General features: G+C 36.1%; 1 protein-coding gene across 2 annotated transcripts in view; it reads left to right on the top strand.

Annotated features, from left to right (window-relative positions):
* lrba (LPS-responsive vesicle trafficking, beach and anchor containing) overlaps positions 1-18,704 on the top strand; it is a 257,927-nt gene extending 239,223 nt beyond the window's left edge. For both annotated transcript variants that reach the window (XM_084402975.1, XM_084402976.1), the window contains exons 51-56: positions 1,445-1,600; positions 3,285-3,452; positions 7,832-7,933; positions 8,701-8,897; positions 14,650-14,801; positions 17,222-18,704. In XM_084402975.1, coding sequence (XP_084259101.1) covers positions 1,445-1,600; positions 3,285-3,452; positions 7,832-7,933; positions 8,701-8,897; positions 14,650-14,801; positions 17,222-17,312 — 866 coding nt within the window. In that variant the 3' untranslated portion in view covers positions 17,313-18,704. The remainder of the gene's footprint in view (positions 1-1,444; positions 1,601-3,284; positions 3,453-7,831; positions 7,934-8,700; positions 8,898-14,649; positions 14,802-17,221) is intronic.
* The last annotated feature ends 1,813 nt before the right edge of the window (positions 18,705-20,517 follow it).

The following is a 20,517-nucleotide window of genomic DNA, read 5'->3' on the forward strand; positions in this document are numbered from 1 at the left end:
GAAGTTAAGCCTTTGAATTCTTTGAAATTCATATGAAACAACTGTATTTCAGTTTCAACCAGAGCAGTTAACCGTCCATTATTAAAGTGTTTTGAAATGATCTGAATCTGATAATGTGTCCACTTTGGGCCGCTTCCAGAATTTATTATTACAAATAGTCAACAGATGCTAAATAGTCAATAGTTCTAATGCACAATTTCTGTTTACAGATATTTTGAGTTAATATTGTGTAAAATAAATGTAAATAAGTATAAATAATTTTATAAATGTATAAGAGCTGTATTATAATATTACATATACTATAAATATGTGTGTAAGGAATATATAATACAGTATAATACAAAACAATACAATACATAGGTAAAGTATGTGGACACCAAAACGTTTCATTTCATTTAAGCATTTAATGGCCAAAATAGGAATTTATCATTGCTGCTTTAACAGCTTTTACTCTTCTGGTAATGTTTTCCACTATGTGTTGGTTCATGGCTTTAGGGTCTTGTTTGCATTTTTACCTGCCAAATAAATAAATATTGATTTAAGTTTCAATTCTATCAAAGTGATACAAGATATATGAAATTAGCACGGCTATAGTAGGAAATGTTTTACTAAAGCAGGATGTTTACTTTTTTTTTTTTACTTTTAAAAGATTTATCAAATACAACAAATCACCCTCCCTTCTCCCTCCTGTCTCTCTGTGTGGGGAGAGACCTCTTTCATCGCTCATTTTCTTTCACTCCTTCTCCCATCGTCATGTATGTATTTAGATGGACTGCATTCCACACAGCTCACACATTTAAACACAGTAAATTCTGCATGACTGTGCTGTTGATAATCTGTCCACTCGCTCCAGCACAGACGCCGTGCTGGTGTGTGTCACGAGTGTGTCTGGGCCTCACACACCTGACTCTGTGCAGTCTGGCCTCTTCCATCTCTCTCTCTCTGTCTCTCTCTCACTGTCTCTGTCTTATGTGTTTAAGAAAATACATGTAATTTACAGCGTTTTGGTCACATATTTTCTTTATGATTATTTTAGTCTTTCTTTTGCAAAAAGGGTCTGTTTTTCAAACGTTTATGGCAGAGGAAAATGTGACAGGTATTTTACTGTTCTGTCTTCTGCTGTTTTATGTATTCATTCACAAATTACATTCGGTCACGCACAGTTAACAATAAATGTCATATTTTCTCATGCAAATGGTTTTACATCTTTATAATCTCTGAAGAGGTTGTCAGAAATTCACTTACCAGACATTGAAATAGACCTTTAGGGTCACCATATGACTCCCTCTGTTAATGTCTCCACAATTCTGTGGCTGTCTTTACTTCCTTGTTAATCTCGTTCTTTTACTAAGTTTTTATTTCTCTCGTTCTTACCCTGTAATTCTCTAACTAGCAAAGTTATGTTAGTACTTTTATAACAAAGTGACTCTTTATCTTTTTACAGCCAATAATGTGGGCACTCACAGAAGGCAGATCTCAGATCTGTTAGATCAGAGCATCCAGGTAAACGCTCAGTGTTTCGTCATCACAGCTGACAACCGCTTCATCCTGCTGTGTGGATTCTGGGACAAGAGCTTCCGCGTCTACTCCACTGATACAGGTAACCGTGACGACCCCCCACCACCTCGGTTGTCTATGGAGACACTGCCTCCCCTGCAGTACACAAAAGAAAAGGGTCAAAAGTCACAAATGAGCCTGCAGACTGCATTACAACTCCATTGCCCCGGGGCTCAGATAGCTTTCTCATCTCACGGATGGACCATGACTCCGTCTCGCGGGAAGATGAGGCTCAGAACGCAAGTCACGCAAGCGGAACTTGAATTTCAATAGAATCGCTCTACACACACAAACACATACAGTAAATGGGTTTATAGATAGATAGATAGATAGATAGATAGATAGATAGATAGATAGATAGATAGATAGACAGACAGACAGACAGACAGACAGACAGATAGATAGATAGATAGATAGATAGATAGATAGATAGATAGATAGATAGATAGATAGATAGATAGATAGATAGATAGATAGAAATGCACACCTTGTCCCTCAAATGCTTGATGTTTGTTTGTCTTATGCATTCACACAGATGTTAGCATGCACATGCAGCTCCAAAAGCAAATATTTAAAGTGCAGTAAGAACTGGGGAGTGTGTGAGATCATCTGGCGTATGTAAACGGCCCAGCAGACAGCAACATCTCAGTAGACTCATTCACTCGCACCCTGCAGGGAGTACTGCACTGGAAACTGCTGGCCTCATGAAGATCAAACTAAACGAACACAAATTCTCCAGGATCAAAGTCATAAAATAAATAAATAAATATATATATATATATATATATATATATATATATATATATATATATACATATATATATTTATATATATATATATATATATATATATATATATATATACACACACAGTGGTGGCCAAAATTATTAGAACGGTAAGATTTTTTTAATGTTTTAAAAGAAAACTCTGGTTGTATATAATCATCAACTCCTTAGACATTGATATCTCAGACTGAATTGGATCAAATGTGACACTTCCTCTGCCTTGCATTCAGCTTCCTGTCCACCTCCATTTATCAGCCTCTTCTTGTTTTTTTATTTATTAAAGATCAGTCTAACCATAAGAAATGCTGAGAGTCTTTCACCATATTAAGAGAAAGGGTGGTTCTCTAATTAAAATTTGATCTCTTCAGATGGTGGTTTTAAATGATTTTTGAAAATCTGTATTCTGGGAAGGATGCATTTTAAATTAGTGTTTTTATGTAAAAAAACAAACAAAAACAAAAACAACATTTATCTGAAATAGAAGGCTTTTGCAACAAAATAAATGTCTATACTGTCACTTTTGACCACTTAATGCATTTTGATGAATGAATAAAATTATTAATTTAATTTTCTATTTCAGATAAATGCTGTTCTTTTGAACTTTCTATTCATCAAATAATCCTGAAAAAATATTGTACACAACTGTTTTCAACAATAATTTGCATTTTTAAATATATTCAAATAGAAAAACAATTATTTTAAATTGTAAAAATATTTAACATTTATCACAATATTACTGTTTTTGCTGTATTTTGGATCAAATAAATAAAGCCTTGGTGAGCAGAAGATACTTATTTTAAAACATAAAAATATCTTACCGTTCTAATAATTTTGGCCACCACTGTATACATCTGTGTGTATATATATATATAGTGCTTTGTACATAGCCTACACCACACACATGCAATAAGTGGTTTACCTTGCTGTGTTGTGTGTTTACAGGTAAACTGACACAGATTGTGTTTGGGCATCTTGATGTGGTGACCTGTCTGGCTCGCTCAGAGTCCTACATTGGTGGAGACTGTTACGTTCTCTCCGGCTCCAGAGACGCCACACTACTGCTCTGGTACTGGAACGGCAAGCACAGCAGCATCGGAGAGAACCCTGGGAGTAAGTTTTAAATGTTTAGTCACGTACAGATGTGTGTGATTCAAAAATGAAAATTATGTCATAATTTACTGACCATTCGTGTCAGTTTTATTGTCTAGAAACAAGCAAATTGGACAATCCTGCTAGATAACTCCTTTTGCGTTCCGCATGTCATTTTCATTTTTGGATGAACGGTTCTTTTAATGAAGGCTCCATAATATGTCTGAGCAAATAATTTCAGAAGAGTCTCTAGAGTCCCTCATGTTCCTCACATAGAGAGGTCAAGATCAGGGTAACGTTCAGAACCCAAATCCCCAACCAGAGCTTAGCAAACACTCATAGGAAAAGCTTTCATGCAGGTGATGATATCAATGCAACGCAACAGTGTTAAAAGCTCATTGTTCATACACACACATTCCAGCGTGTCTCTGTCAAGGCCAGTGTAATGATTTACGGCTCACTCTCAGAAGCTACAACTAGTTTCATCTGACCACAGCAGGTCTCTGCTCAGAAGATTGAGTTTCAGGCTAGTATCACACCATAAATGGAATCGGCCTGCCTGTGTGTGTGTGTGTGTGTGTGAGTGTGTGTGTGTGAGTGAGTGAAAGTGGAGACCAGAGGGCCACAGAGGGAGACAGTAAATGTGACTCGGAGGTCTCCGGCTCAGGAGAGTTCAGTCCCATCTATCTGAGAGAGCAAGAGAACACTCAATAAAAGTGAAAAATGCCATGGGCTTCCCCTGCGCACACGAGCCATATGGCTGCGGTGCTGATCAAAGCCCTCTACGCGCACACTCTCGCAAAAACACACACTTCCCCTTTGCTAATTTGGAGTTTTTTGGATGCTCTACATGCTGTTAAGTGCTCTCTTACAAATGGGGCAGGATTTATGACTAATTTTGATTTAGGTAATGAGCATCTAAAGATAAGTACGACTGTAGTAGATGGTTGCCGTCAGTGACATTAAAGAGCCTACGAGTCAGACTTTCATCTAAAGTGAAATCAAACTGAATCTCTGGATATCACATGTAGAATGGTGCAGGACATATTTTCCAGTAATAATATTATGTGGGTGAAGGAATGAAAGTTCAAAAGCTAAAAAAAGAAAAAACTTCAGTCACGTCACGATCAATAAACTTTGCAGGAATTTGTTCAAACTTCCATAATTGGTCCAAACTACTATTTATTATTATGATTTTGGTAACATATTTAATTTTTTTACTAATTATTTTGTTTAATGACTTCTTTTTTTAAAATTTAAATATTACATTTTAATCAAATGAACAACCCCCATCAGTAATAATATGGATTCAAGTTTCACAAGTTCTTGTTACTTTTTGAGTCAAACATGTAAGTGAGCCATGTTAATTCAGTCAGTGATTTGATAGAATGATTCAAAACAATCAGCCACCATGAGTGAATGTTTGTGAGCAATTCATGAAAAGAATCAGCTCATAAGAGTCATTTGTTCACAAGTCTGTATGTCTGCTTTTGTGCGCAGCCAGCAAAGACAATGCTGCAATCCCACAACTCCTGTAAAATATATTTTCTTTTGCAGCGGTGCTGTAGATTCTGCAGTGGATTTTTAGAGCTAAATTACGGAAGAGTATTAGGGCCAAGCAATAATAAAAAAATAAAACCATCTCGAGATTAAAGTCATTATAATGCGAGATTAAACTCGTTAAATTTCGAGAAAAAAAGTCAAAATACAATCTTGAGAATAAACTCATTAAATATCGAGAATAAAGTCGTTGTGTTTCGAGAAAAAACTCGTTAAATTTCGAGAAAAAAGTCGAAATACAATCTTGAGAATAAACTCATTATATTTCGAGAATAAAGTCGCAGTGTTTCTAGAAAAAACTCGTTAAATTTCGAGAAAAAAACTCGTAATACAATCTTGAGAATAAACTCATTAAATTTCGAGAATAAAGTCGTTGTGTTTCGAGAAAAAAACTCGTTAAATTTCGAGAAAAAAGTCGAAATAATCTTGAGAATAAACTCATAAAATTTCGAGAATAAAGTCGTTGTGTTTCGAGAAAAAAAGTCGAAATGAAATGTAGAGAATAACGCATTCGATCAGAGTTCATTGCATACGAGGCTGAATCCAGTTATTCGTTATTGACGCGCGGACCTCCCCTTTAAATGACGCAACGCTTCCTTAAGCACCCTGTGTGTATGGCATTGCTCGCACCAAGCTGTTAGAAATGAATGAAGAAATTCTGCATTTCTCAGCCATATGTAAGGGTGCGTTAAATCCGACTGGGAGTAATAGAGCATATACCGGTATTGATCTAGTGGAAACCGAAATATTGGCACAAATTTCTGTAGGCTACCGGGTTTTTTTATGGACCGTTAAAGTTTTAAATGGGGCAAACAAATTCAGAGTCGCCTTATTGCGCCATCATTCCTACTAGTTGTGCATTTAGGCCGCATCAGAGGGTGCGTTAAAGTGGACATTATCCCATTATAGAAGAGCTGTTGTCTAACGAAATCCAAATTTTAAGCAGTTTTTACTGTGGAATGATTGTTTTATGAAGCTTTGAACTTGACACATTACACAATGCACAAAGAGCAGTCTTGCATTTTCTGCATAATTCATGGCGCTGTTTCTCACCCGCCTATAGGGTGCATTAAAGTGGACATTATTCCATGATAGTAGGCTACAGCTCCTCCGACCTAGACGGCTTTGTTACTGAAAGAAAGTCTAAAATATAGCTTGACTAAGTGATCCAACTCTGCCATGTCCTCTATCAGTAGGCTAATGAACTCTGATCGAATGCGTTATTCTCTACATTTCATTTCGACTTTTATTTCTCGAAACACAACGACTTTATTCTTGAAATGTAATGAGTTTATTCTCAAGATTGTATTTCGACTTTTTTTCTAGAAATTTAACGAGTTTTTTTCTCGAAACACAACGACTTTATTCTCGATATTTAATGAGTTTATTCTCGAGATTATATTTCGACTTTTTTTCTCGAAATTTAACGAGTTTTTTTCTCGAAACACAACGACTTTATTCTCGATATTTAATGAGTTTATTCTCGAGATTGTATTTCGACTTTTTTCTCGAAATTTAACGAGTTTTTTCTCGCAACACAACGACTTTATTCTCGATATTTAATGAGTTTATTCTCAAGATTGTATTTCGACTTTTTTTCTCGAAATTTAACGAGTTTAATCTCGCATTATAATGACTTTAATCTCGAGATGGTTTTATTTTTTTTATTATTGCCTGGCCCTAATCCTCTTCCGTACTAAATAGCAATTGCTGGTCAGCAGTAATGACATTTTATTTTTGCTATTTGTTCATTTCGTTCATTCTGACACAGTTCTTCGTTTCAGACAGGAATGAAGTTGCAGTATGATTTCAAACACAGAGTTGTTTATATCCATACCCAGGCTTCCCCAAGCGGTGTACTGTGAAGAATTGTTGAATTGATTCTGTTGACCACACTGCCATCTAATGACCAAATCATGCATAGCACTGTCATGAAGCCTGCTTTTTATAACTAATCCAATCTGATGCTGTTTCATTTGCAAATATTACTGCACAAAAAAAAAGAAATTCTAGATTTGTCTTCTGTTTATGTATTAATTTACTCTCTTTCTTTCTATGAGTAAATGATACTCTCTAGTGCATATTTGCAGTACAGATAAATAGTATACAGTATATAGGTATTAGATTGTAATCAGATGTTGTCCTAATGCGAACCAAATGGTGGCCGATGACGGGGAGGTTAAACGATACACCAATATATCAGTTTTATTGATCTTTTCAGGGCACAATCCGACATCAGGCTTTAATCCCCAGAGTTGTAGGGTATAACTCAAAGCTGAGACATTTAGGAAGTTTGCCACCTAATGAAACCTATACATCTACACTGTGTGTGTGTGTGTGTGTGTGTGTGTGTGTGTGTGTGTGAGAGCGAGACTGAGTTAAATAAATTAAATGTACGACTTCTTTGTGTCCAGGTAAAAAGTGACAATTCATTAGTTCATTAACTGTTATTTTTGACATTACCTGAACCACATTGAAAGGCAGGTGTTTGTGTGAGTGATAGAGACAGAAAGGGCACGCTTAAATCCAGCAGAGCTCGTTAGACTGATTGAAATAGGACACGTGGATGGCAGAAGAGAGCAAGAGTGAGCACACACTGTAACACAGGTACAGTATAAGTGTCTGATTGCAGTAATTACACACTCTAATTACATTATCACAGGGTAGACAACAAATAAAAACCTAATTTAAACATTGAAATTGACGGTCGTGTTACTAAGTGAAGTTATTACTGTATGTTCTTTAATATAGTGTACAGTTTTCTGATTGTAATTATTATTGTGCTCCCTTTTTGCGATTGTATGAACTATTTTTGATCAACTCTGTGTATGTCTCTCCAGCAGAGTTTGTGACTCCTCGGGCGATCCTGACCGGTCATGATTGTGAGGTGACGTGTGCGAGTGTGTGTGCAGAGCTGGGACTGGTCATCAGTGGCTGTAGAGGTAAAGCAAACACAAACACTGAGCAGATACAGTGCTGCTTATAGAATTAATTTGGTAATTATTGCGATACAATTTTAAATTGTATTGATTTTAAATAGTTAATTCATCTTATGTATGTATTAGTTAATTTTGCTTTTAGTTATTTTACTATGATTGATTTTGGTCAGTTGTCTTTTGCATGGGAGCAGTGCACATATAAATCTACTTCAGTGCCACTTTACAAAATTGTCCTACATATTCAACACAGTTCCTCAAAATTAGCTTAATATAATACCATACTTGAATAAAATGTTAATGTCTCACATTTTGATCATGACAGAGAATTACAAAATTGACGATGTTATGTAAAGACGCTTAAAGATGTTCATTCAAAACGCATTTATAAGTATTTATCTTTAGTGTTTTTATGAGTGTAATTAAGGCCCCTGTACCACAATCTCTAGATGTTTTTCTTCCTTCCAACTTTTGGGGCCAATTATGAAAATATTTGTGCCCTGAGAGTAGGCGCTTAACCATTTGTAGTTGACAGGAACATGACTGTCTATGTGTATCATTCCTATGAGGCTGTCAATCATAATTCTTGAGATATCTATCCTAAACATGGCTTCCCAGATATAAATAACAAATGTGTCAGGGGATGAAGAAATATAAAAAATGTTAAAATCAACAGACCTTTTTAGGTCCCAAATAACATACAATTTGGTGCAGCAACACACTGTAATTGTATCTAATTTGACCCTCATGTTTCTGTATGTGTGTGACAACAGAGGGTCCATGTCTTGTCCACTCTATGAACGGTGACCTGTTGAGGACTCTGGAGGGTCCAGACGGCTGTGTGCGGCCACGTTTGGTTATGTCCTCTACTGAGGGTCACTGTGTCATTTATTATGACAAGGGCCACTTCTGTGTGTTCAGCATCAACGGGAAACTACTGGGACATATGGAGGTGGAAGACAACATCAAGGTAAACATGAGCATAAACTCTACTCTGTACAATTATGCGTAATAGGAAGCAAGGCCAACAAGTTGGCCAGCTCTCGCATGTCCATTTGTCCCTCCTCTTTCTTTCTCTCTTTCCATTTCTGTTCTCAGCCTCTGTATTTTATCATGTCAGCTGTCTGGGGATGTGATTAAACGCTGGCATGATCTGCCTATAGGCCTCGCTCTTTCCTCTCTCCATCTCTCTTTCTCTTGGCTTCTGAACCCTAAGGGTCCGAATCTGTCCTTTGATCTGCAGGGCTACGAAATGCCACTCAACTTGCATGTGTGTATGAGAGTGAGCAAGAGAGAGGAAGGGCCAATGGCGAGGCCTCCTGCATTAAAGGACACATTTGTCATTGGCGGGCAGAGTTTCTAAAATCGGCCAGCTCTCATTCCCGCTCCATCACTTTCTCTTTCCTCGGGGCCTGGGAAAATTCACAGAGCTCTGCGTCTCCACTTCCCTACCCCCCCCCCCCCCCTCTCTCTCTCTCTCTCTCTCTCTCTCTCTCTCTCTCTCTCTCTCTCTCTCTCTCTCTCTCTCTCTCTCTCTCTCTCTCTCTCTCTCTCTCTCTGTCCTGCACACACATACCCACACCTGCATCCCATTTAACAGGCCGGCTCTGTTACGTGCTCCTCTGCTCTCTGCTGCTCCGAGCTTGATTAGTTTCCTCATTGTGTCCAGGTTCCATTTGTTTTCAATAAACAGAGTCTGCAGTGACGGAGAAGAAGGGTGGCTCTGCTCTTTAACACACTTCTTTATTATTCAACCAATATGACATAATGGAGGATTAGTCTGTCATCTTATAGAATCATGATCCTGGATTTATTTTGTACATATGTGTACTAATATTTTAAAGATAAATTTGCAGTGATCATTGTACACTACTGTTCAAAGGTTTGGGCTTTTTAAAGAAATGACTGCTTTTATTCAGCAAGGACACATTCAGTTGATCAGAAGTGACAGTAAATACATTTGTAATGTTTCAAATTTCTATTTCAAATAAATGCTGTTCTTTTGAACTTTCTGTTCGTCAAAGAACCCTGAAAACAGCTATCATTGTTTCTATAATATTAAGACGCTGTTTTCAACATTAATAATGTTAAGAAATGTTATAAGAAATGTTTCTTGAGCACCAAATCTGAAGGATCCTACGACACTGAAGACTGAAAAATTGGCTTTGCCATCACAGGAATAAATTACATTTGTATTATTCAAATAGAATAGAAAATAGAATAGAATACATTTATATTAAAATAGAAACCAGTTATTTTAAATTGAAGTAATATTTCTTCATATATTTTTGTCTGTTTGATCAAATAAATGCAGCCTTAGTGAGCATAAAAGACTTTCAAAAACTTTTGGGAAAAAAAATAACTTTTGAACAGTAGTGTAGATTTACTAGACAATTTAATTATTGTCCTTGTTCAAAGCCAACATGCATTTTGGTACAATTGATCTAATTTTGAAATGTTTTACAGCATAAGAGATTATGAAATAGGATAATTTTGAATGTTTGTGTGAAATAAAGACACACAATCACGCTAAACTCCTTTGACTTCCATTCATATTCGCACAAACAGGAGAGTGGAAAACCAAAGGTTATGCAAATTTTGCATTTGGCTTCACTTTTGTTTAACGCTGACCTACAACTTTTTGTATAATGAGAAGACATGACCAATAGAGGATCTAAACATCAATGATTGACCTATTGGCTGAATTTAAAGTACACAAACTTCAAAGCTGCAGGTTTGCAGCATTGTGGGAAAGTGGAGTAGATGAAATATTCCCCCATTTTGAGTGTTTATTATTGTTTTATTGGTGATCTATTCATTAAAACATAAGCCCTGGTGCATTCTTAGTCTGACTGCGGCTTTAAAGGTGTTTTTTGTTTTGTTTTTGGTCATTCACTGAAACAGAATGATACTCAATTCAAACACTGTCCCCTTCTAACAAATATTACTAAATGTCACCAATCAAAAACAAGGCTGCTTTTGGCAAGTTTTAGTTTTAGTGAATCAAAAAATAAACATGAAGTCACAGAAATATTATCCCTGATCAATTATTGCCATCATTTTCAAGTACTCAACTTCTCTTGCCCATCTCTGACCTCAACACACACAAACACACACACACACACACTGTGACACAGTAAGCTCCTCTCATGCCAGATGGAGTGTCATCTTTGTGACAGTGTGTGTTTGTGGAGAAGAGGGTGTATGTGGTTTTGTGTTTGAGTAAGTGGGTTGCTGTGACAGTTTGTTGCTGTGGTTAAAGTGAGTCTTCATGCTGATGGTCTGACAGAACATTAATTTGGACAAGTAGAAATAATACATGAATGGCTCTCTGGAGCCCACAACTGAGCGTATGTCTGTTAGTAACCATTTTAACAGACATTTCCCGAGCCGTCTGCACATACGCAATAGGCTGCATTAAAGTCTTCATAAATCCAGTCTTTACTTGTGCCAGACATATCCTGACCTAACACAGACAGATCAGCAGATCAGGAGAGAGAGAAAAAACAGTGGGGCATCATCCAACACAACCCTGTTGTTTAAAATCACAGCTTGACTTTAAGTCAGATATCTGAGTCACGGCAGCCATCTTGGATTCTGGAATGGCGGCCCTGGAGGAGAGCACTGATTTATGATTCTGACCCAGCCCGCTCTGCAACCTGGACATCTCTGCTTCTCACAGATCCTTTTCCAGACATGGTCCAGAGGGACCACCGTGGATGCTGGATTATGTACTTGTATATTTCTCAGACATCTTTGAAGTAATTAAGGCACATTAGAACAGAAGACTTTATTCCTGTTGCAGCAGTGACCAGACAACATTATTATCCAATCTCAGAGTGAGTCACAGGGTGGAGTTTGAATCTGTTCAAATCGCAGGATTTTGGGATGATTCATATTAGGGACTTTTGGACAATAAAGGAAAAACGAAACGCGTGCATAACTTTGAAGAATCGCTTTATTCTCTGGCTGTCATTAATTGAGACATAGTTGAGACAGTCTCTGGTGATTCTTCCCTTATGTATAATTCAGATCCCATATGTCCGTCCTGAGCCTCTGCTTCATACCACGACTGAAATCAAATGCGTAAGTTTTGCCACAGTGTAACCTGAAACCTAATTACACACATCTCAGATACATCCAAAACAAATCAAAAGAGGTCACATGCACGCAAATGCACTCAGATCCCAGCTGCTGTAACGTCTGAAGTCTGCTGGACAGCGATCTAGCAGAACCGTCTCTGTGATTGATACTGGGTATTTCACCCAGGACTGTGCTAGTGGGGAAGTGTGTGCTAGTGGGGAAGTGTGTGTGTGTGTGTGTGTGTGTGTGTGTGTGTGTGTGTGTGTGTGTGTGTGTGTGTGTGTGTGTGTGTGTGTGTGTGTGTGTGTGTGTGTGTGTGTGTGTGTGTGTCTGTCTGTCTGTTTATTTGGACCAAATGTCCCAAAAGAATAGTAATACCAGTCAATTTTGACCTTATGGGGACATGTTTTGGTCCCCATGAGGAAAACATCTTCTAAATCATAATAATTGGGTATATAACCCATAATAATATAACTCTGGGTATACTGTAACATGGTCTAGAAAAGTCTGATGAGACTTGGAGTAAATGTCCACTGCTGCACAAAAAGCGTGAGACATAGGCTGAGACATTTAAAGTAGTACATTGACATTATTATTCAAAAAAAAAAAAAAATCCCCCAGTAAGTGACAGATGTGCAGCAGAGGGCTCTTTAAAAGGTTGTTAAGACTTATAACTTGAACGTGAAACTCCAACCTCAGTTTTATGAAAAATAACAAAGAACAGTTCAACCTTTCAGTTATAATTTACTAGTTTTAGCTATATTATCATTTATGTAACTGTATAATAATAATTTAACCATCAGCCATTACGAATGATGATGATATTGATATCATGTTTCGGATAACTGAATTGACCAAAAAAACGAATTTAAAATGGTTCCAACTTAGGCCGTTGAAATCAATATACAAAATTGTTCCTGAAGAAAATAAGCATTTGAGTAATTGAGTTTTAAGTGAAAAGTTACTGAAATACAGCCCTTGTGACAACTAGGTCTGCGCTACAGGAAGCCAAAGTTCTCCGATCCATTCTAGTTACTGTTGTGAGCATCACCTGGATTAAATCTGGATCATAAACCCCATAAAAGAAAATAACTGGTTAATGTAAATGTTCAAGCTTATATTTTTAGTAGTGCTGTCAAATCAATTAATTGCGATTAATCGCATCTAACATAAAAGTTTGTGTTTATATAATGTGTGTGTGTGTGTGTGTGTGTGTGTGTGTGTGTGTGTGTATATATATATATTAATGCTGTCAACTAGATTAATCACAAATCACACACTTAAGTTTTTAAACATTTTTAATAGATTTTATAATGTAATAAAACAAAATTATTTAACAGTTAATCTCCAAATTAATTTAGAAACATTAATGTACAAACATTTAATGGCATATTTTTTTATGAATGAAGGCCAGTATCACTGATACAAATACAGCTACTGATGTCTCAATGAAACTGATTTTTAATTTTTTTATCATTAATTATAGCCATTCAACATTACAGTGTAATTGAAAGTTACCAAAAAAAAAACATTTTTAATGAACAACTTTTAATTTAAGTAGACTTAAAACAATCCTCACATAAACCCATAATAAATGTCATATTTACCTGTGCCCTTATTCAAAATATACAGAAATTGAATAAAGTTATCAAACAGTTTGCACTGCATTAATTAAATTAAATGTAGATGAATCCTTATTAAAGCTACAAAAGTTCTTTAGTCAAGAGCAGTGAGTAATTTTCTGTTACCTTTGTTCATTATTGGCTGCTGTCACTTTAAGATCTGCCGCTGCTGCACGTCTCACGCTTCCCAGTTTCTCACCATTTTATTTAACTCATTTAAGACTGCTTTTAAGGAGTGACGTGTGCGTGCACGTGTGGGGAATGAAAGAGCCCAGTGTGTTTGCTGTTCTGTATTATCTGTGTTTCTCGTGGGACCTCTAAAGTGTTACATAGCCCATGTGCACACAGGAAAACCAGATGAACAGAATAAATCTCATACTCTGTCTGCCCTTCGCCGCAGGATACCACCGCTACAGCGGTTTAAGAAACAAACTGTTCGCCAGGTTGGCCCCGTGCATGCTGGGAAAGATCGGGGGTTGTGTGGCTTTGGATTGGATGAGGCAGGGCACACTCACTCTAAGGTCCACAGGGGTGTCAGTAAACCCCTGTAATCACCGGCCAGCCGGATGCTCCAGACGTTCATCATCGGCTACAAAGAGCTTATTCACTGAGCCGAGAACAAACAAAAAAAAGCATATTTAAACCACCCATCAAATGCTTATCAGTGTTATTTATCATCGTGAAATGTGAAAGACCGCTGGTCTGGATATTGGCTGAAAAGGTCAGGGGTCCTTCTGACTGCTTAATTGCCTTTAATACATTTTAAAGTGAGGCTGTTGTGACTAATAGATTTTGTTTTTTATATTTACTGTGAAAAAAACATTTGCGTGACTTCTGTTTCATCTGGAATTTAACAAAGCAAACCGTACTCGGATACATGAACCCACCACTTTGACTTGGAAAATGAAAAGCAGAAAATAGTAATACTGACTGTGTGTGTGTGTGTGTGAGAGTGACTGTGACAAACAGACTGTTTTTATGTAACACACTGAGTGTCCTCTGTGTTTTGTGCTCCAGGCGATGCTGCTAAGTAAAGACGGACAGTATCTGCTGTCTGGAGGAGATTCAGGAGTTCTCAGCTTGTGGCAGATTCATGATCTCAAACAACTCTTCACTTACCCAGGATGTGATGCTGGAATACGCTCTATGGCTATGTCACATGACCAAAGGTAGCATACTGTACATAGAGACCAACTTGGGTCCTGTTCCTTTACCAGACTATACATGACATTGGGGAGAGCAAGCATAATCGTAACACTCAATATATACTGTGTTATGTCTGTAAATGTACAATTCAATCTTAGTTAAAGTCAAACCAAAATGTATTCGGACACCTTCAACGTTTCTCACATTATCACAGTTTTTTTCCGCTATAGTTCAGAAAATGGTTATAAAATATGACGAACTTCACTGGTTTTGGCCATCCTTCTGTTAGACTGTCTCACAAATGAATTAGGTTGAATAGCTGTCAGCTGTTAAATTTAAGTACACAATTTGATAATACCAATTTAGGTCAAGCAATGCTTAATTTTGTTCAGTCTGTGGTGTAAAAAGGTCGCATTAGCAATTAAAGAAAAAAAACACTTAAGCAAAACATGGTCAGGGCAAGGTGTTTGAATAAATTATAGTCCGAAACTTTTATAAATGTTACTGGTAGTCCACTTTATGAAGAATTTTTGGGTATAGTATGTCACGGTTTACTTTATTTTGAATTATATATGTGTGTGTGTGTGTGTGTGTGTGTGTGTGTGTGTGTGTGTGTGTGTGTGTGTGTGTGTGTGTGTGTGTGTGTGTGTGTGTGTGTGTGTGTGTGTGTGTGTGTGTGTGTGTGTGTGTGTATACATGTGTGTGTGTATACATGTATGTGTGTGTGTATATATACATGTATATATACATGTATATATATATATATACAGTGCAATGCATAAGTGAATACACCCATGCTAAAGTTGACTAAAAAGAGGAATAAAAAATCATATTTTGGAAATTGAACTTAATGCCTTAATTTAAAAAATTAGGAAAAATCCAACCTTTAAGGACACCAATTTTCTTTGTGAATGAATAATGTATCGTAAATAAATAAATGTTCTTCCTTAAAATACATGGTGCATAAGTGAGTACACCCCTATGTTAAATTCCCATAGAGGCAGGCAGATTTTTATTTTTAAAGGCCAGTTACTTCATGGATCCAGGATACTGTGCATCCTGATAAAGTTCCCTTGGCCTTTGGAATTAAAATAGCCCCACATCATCACATAGCCTTCACCATACCTAGAGATTGGCATGATTTTATTTCAGTTAGCCTAAAAGCTAGTTTGATTTGCATTGAGAGATGATCTTATGGAAAGTACCCCATGCCAATCTCTAGGTATGGTGAAGGCTATGTGATGATGTGGGGCTATTTTAATTCCAAAGGCCAAGGGAACTTTATCAGGATGCATAGTATCCTAAAATTTTTTTTTTTTAAATACTTAAAAATAAAAATCTGCCTGCCTCTATGAGAATTTAACATAGGGGTGTACTCACTTATGCACCATGTATTTTAAGGAAGAACATTTATTTATTTACGATACATTATTCATTCACAAAGAAAATTGGTGTCCTTAAAGGTTGGATTTTTCCTAATTTTTTAAATTAAGGCATTAAGTTCAATTTCCAAAATATTATTTTTTATTCCTCTTTTTAGTCAACTTTAGCATGGGTGTATTCACTTATGCATTGCACTGTATATATATATATATATATAGATAGATAGATATAGATATATAGATATATATAGATATATATACAGTATATATATATATATATATATATATAGATATATATAGATATATATATATATATAGATGTATGTATGTATGTATGTATGTATGTATGTGTGTGTGTGTGTGTGTGTGTGTGTGTGTGTGTGTATATGTATGTATTTAAATGTGTATATATATGTATATATGAGACTTTATTTACAATTAATTTAAATGTCTTTACTGTCACTTGTGACCAATTTAATGCATTCTTGCTGAATAATATATCCTTCTTCTTACTGGCCCCAAACTTTTGAATATTAGTGTGTGTGTGTGTGTGTTTTTTTTTCTGGTCTCATTTGGCACAGTAGATACATTTCAAAGAATCAACAATGTTCCCATTTTTATAAATGTAACAGCTTCCTCCAGAAAAAGGCTCCAGTAAAAAAGAAAATGGAACTTAAGTAAAGTTAAAAAAAAAAAAGATACTTATAATAATAACATCTGTCTGGAATGTAGTCTAGCTTGGATGTGTCTACTGATTGAGAATAGAACGACACATTAAAATACATACACTGACATTTTAAAGCCTTTTCATTTACTTGTTTCGTCTGCCTTTGTGAACTTTTAGTTTCCGTTTTTTTGTACCAGACTTAGTAATGATCGCTGACATATCAAAGATGCCAAAGATCTATTCTAAATGGGGAAAACAAATAGCAAAATGTGTTACAATTATCTTTGCTCTTCTCTAAATGAACTCTGCAATCAATATATTTAAGTAATATTTATCTGTTACTTACTGACACTTCTCTTTCTTCCTGAATCTTTCACTTCATCACCCTTTGCAGATGCATCATCACTGGAATGGCGTCTGGTAGCATTGTTCTGTTCTACAATGATTTCAACAGATGGCACCACGAATACCAAACTAGATACTGACCAGTGACGACAGAGGGAACACCGCAACCATGACAATGGAACAAGCGAAGCCACCGTTCATAAAGGCACTACCAATAGTCATGAATGTATTCAAAATATTTAAAGAAGCAAAACTATTTTTTAAAGATGGCATTGCTATATTTTGTAGATCTTATGGAATTTCTTACTATATAAATCCTAGGGGAGGGGTTATTTACCTAATATTTGGAGGGGGAAATATCTATTTTTAGCTGTCAAAGTCAATTTTCAGCTTTGCTCTAGTGAAAAAGACTGGTCTGAGTGGTCAATAGCTAAGTGACGATATTTACTTCTAGTGTCTATGATAGATGATTTTTGTGTGTGTGTGTGTGTGTGTAACTTTGGGCAGGTGAGTTTGTTTGTTTTTGTCAGTTGCAGTGATTATTTTAACAGGATGTCTTTTGTAGTTTAATAGCACAGTTCCTGAAGCTAAAAGGAAGCTGCCTCATTTATGGGAGAAATAAATTACTCTTCCAAGTGGAACTATTCAATGATATTCCAAAATAAAATTAGATAGTTGCCTGCAAGACATATCAAGGCATCCACTTTAAATGTCCACTTTATGAATGGAAAAGTGGCTTCTTTTCTAATGAGAGCTTTTTTTGTTGGTGATTGTTAAACATGAATGGACCTCTTATGTGATCATGTAATGATGTCACTTTATAAACTGAAGGGGCGGAATCTGCATATGAAGGGAGAGTAATTTAGAAATGATATTATCCTTTTGGTTGGAAAGAAGTGTTTTGGGGTGTTTGTATCTATCTTTTTATCTTTATGTTTGTTTATTGTGAGCTCCATATCTATCAAGTGTTCCAGAACTAAATACATTTTTCTTTTCTTTGAGGAGATGCAAGAGATAACAGTGAAAATATTCATTTCCATTTAAAGTGTCATCAAAAGCGTTGTTGAGATTTCACCATTGTGCTTTTACCCTTTACCTTAGCGTGTGTAGATCTGAAAGTGGGCAGAGCGTAATATTATTATGGATAATATTTATATAATGCTTATATGGATAATATTATAATAATATTATGGATAATTACTAGGATGTGTTAAGCTGAGCTCAAAACTGAAATTGGGGGGAATTCACTATATATGATTCATAAAAGCCAGCTCAAAGTATAACCCCATAGATTACACTCAGGGCAAGCAGTGAAAATACAAAGAAAAGTTTATTTCTTGGTTCGAGTCAACTACAGTGCGATTCGGACACTGACAAATTCTGTTTGATTCAGTTGTTTTGTTTTGTTTTAATAGTTGATGCTATCATTACTGTAATATCATGTTATATCTCAGCTAAAATGGAATGAGTGTCGTATGACGTGTGTGATGAACTCAAACAATAAAATGGCATTTTGTACCAATAAAAAAAAAGCTTTCAAAAATTTGTTTTTGTACATCCAGGGAAGCTAAGATCTAAGAATGAATATATAAGACACTTGAAAACTGTTATTTTTGTATCATTTATATACTACTTTTTGTTTATAGATTGTTTGTTTTAGATTTTATTGTTATTTTTTGTTTTAGTTTGGTAAAAGTAGGCTAGAAATAAAGTCCATTTTATTTGAAATTATTTATTAAATGGTTTTAGTTGATAACCATGCTTGAAAATGTCATGAAACTCAGAATTAGGTCCAAATGTATTTGGCATGAACAAATCACATGCAATATATTGTGTGTCCGCTAGAGGTCACTATAGCTCAGCTCGGATAAATAATCAAATACACCTGATTCAGTTTATCAGCTCTTTCGTAGAGACTCCAACGCCTGAAATGGCAGAGTCAGACAAAGCAGACACTCAAAATGTGCAGTGCTGGGGAGAATCACCGCATTATTAAATTAGAGACCGCGCAATCGGTTTTATGCACTAAACGTGATTAAACATCAAATGATGTACTTGTATCACAAGGGTCTAGGTTTGATTTTGACTTTGATGGGAACATAAAAAAAATCCCCCTACCTTTATTTATAGATGTGGTAGCCAACAATCATAAAGGCAGTTTTTATTTATTTTTTTATGTCAGAGTGTCCCTGACACAATTGACAATTTGGGGTATGCAAACCAACATTACAATTTAGCTTTCTGTACTTAAAGTAGCTTTCTGTACTTCATGCTGAAATATTTAAGCAAGCATACAATGATAACTGAAAAAAAAATGTTCAGGGATTGACATAAATTTACACAAGTGAATAACCTGTGTCAAGAAAGACATTATATAGAGCATTAACAGGTTTGTTTGCAAGGGCGATAGGCTACTCGCTATAGCAGATTCAAATTGTGTGTAATTTATCTTCATCTTTACTGATTGTGCTAATCAGCGAGATAAAGACGCTGGTGTCAAGGTAACATTTGTAAAAAAAAAAAAAAAAAAAAACGTGCAAGTTCATCTTGTATACAAATTTCCTTAAAGTGTTGTGCCCAATTTCGACTCCCTGCCACTGGATTCAGCGTACGTGCTCTCGCCACACAGTGAAGACATCACTGAGCAACGAGGACATGGACAACGTGCAGACAGACAAGACAGTTACTTTTGATGAAGCAAAGTATCAGCTTTCAAATGGTTTATTACGAAAAAGTTTTATTAGGAAATTCAAACAATAAATTCAGTTTTGGCGCTCTTAATTCATAGCCTGATTTTTAGCGAACAGGGCCGGTTTCACGAAGCTATTTTAGACCGGACTAATGTTAGACAAGTCTTAAATTTGCTCATAGACTAGGCTAATGCAAGTTAGACTGTTTCACAAAAATAAAGACTGATTTAATTTAGACCAAAAAAATTAGACCCCTTACCCCCAGGCTAACTTAGGTCTGACTCTATGTTACCTTGGCAACCAGCAGTAACAATCAGTTACATTACAAACAGCCAAAAGAAAAGGGAAAATGGCTCATAATTTAAACATTTCTTCTTGTTACTACATTCTCCACTAAATTTCCTTGTCCTTGTAACTGTTATACTCCTCCAACAAACACATATTTTCCGCTGGGGTAAACTGCACTGAGCGGTTGAATGCGCTTACTCGATCCGCCATGTTTTTTGTTTTGAAAAGTGTCTTATTTTACCCAGAATGCATTGCAGTGTAGTCCTACTTAAGATAGTCAGAAGTGCTTTGTGCAACGGTCTGATCTGAAGTCTGACTATCTACTATATCTAAGCCATAGTCAAAGTCTATCTTTGTGAAACCGGCC

The sequence above is a fragment of the Rutilus rutilus genome, assembly GCF_951802725.1.
Source record: "Rutilus rutilus genome assembly, chromosome: 2".
Classification (NCBI taxonomy): Eukaryota; Metazoa; Chordata; class Actinopteri; order Cypriniformes; family Leuciscidae; genus Rutilus; species Rutilus rutilus.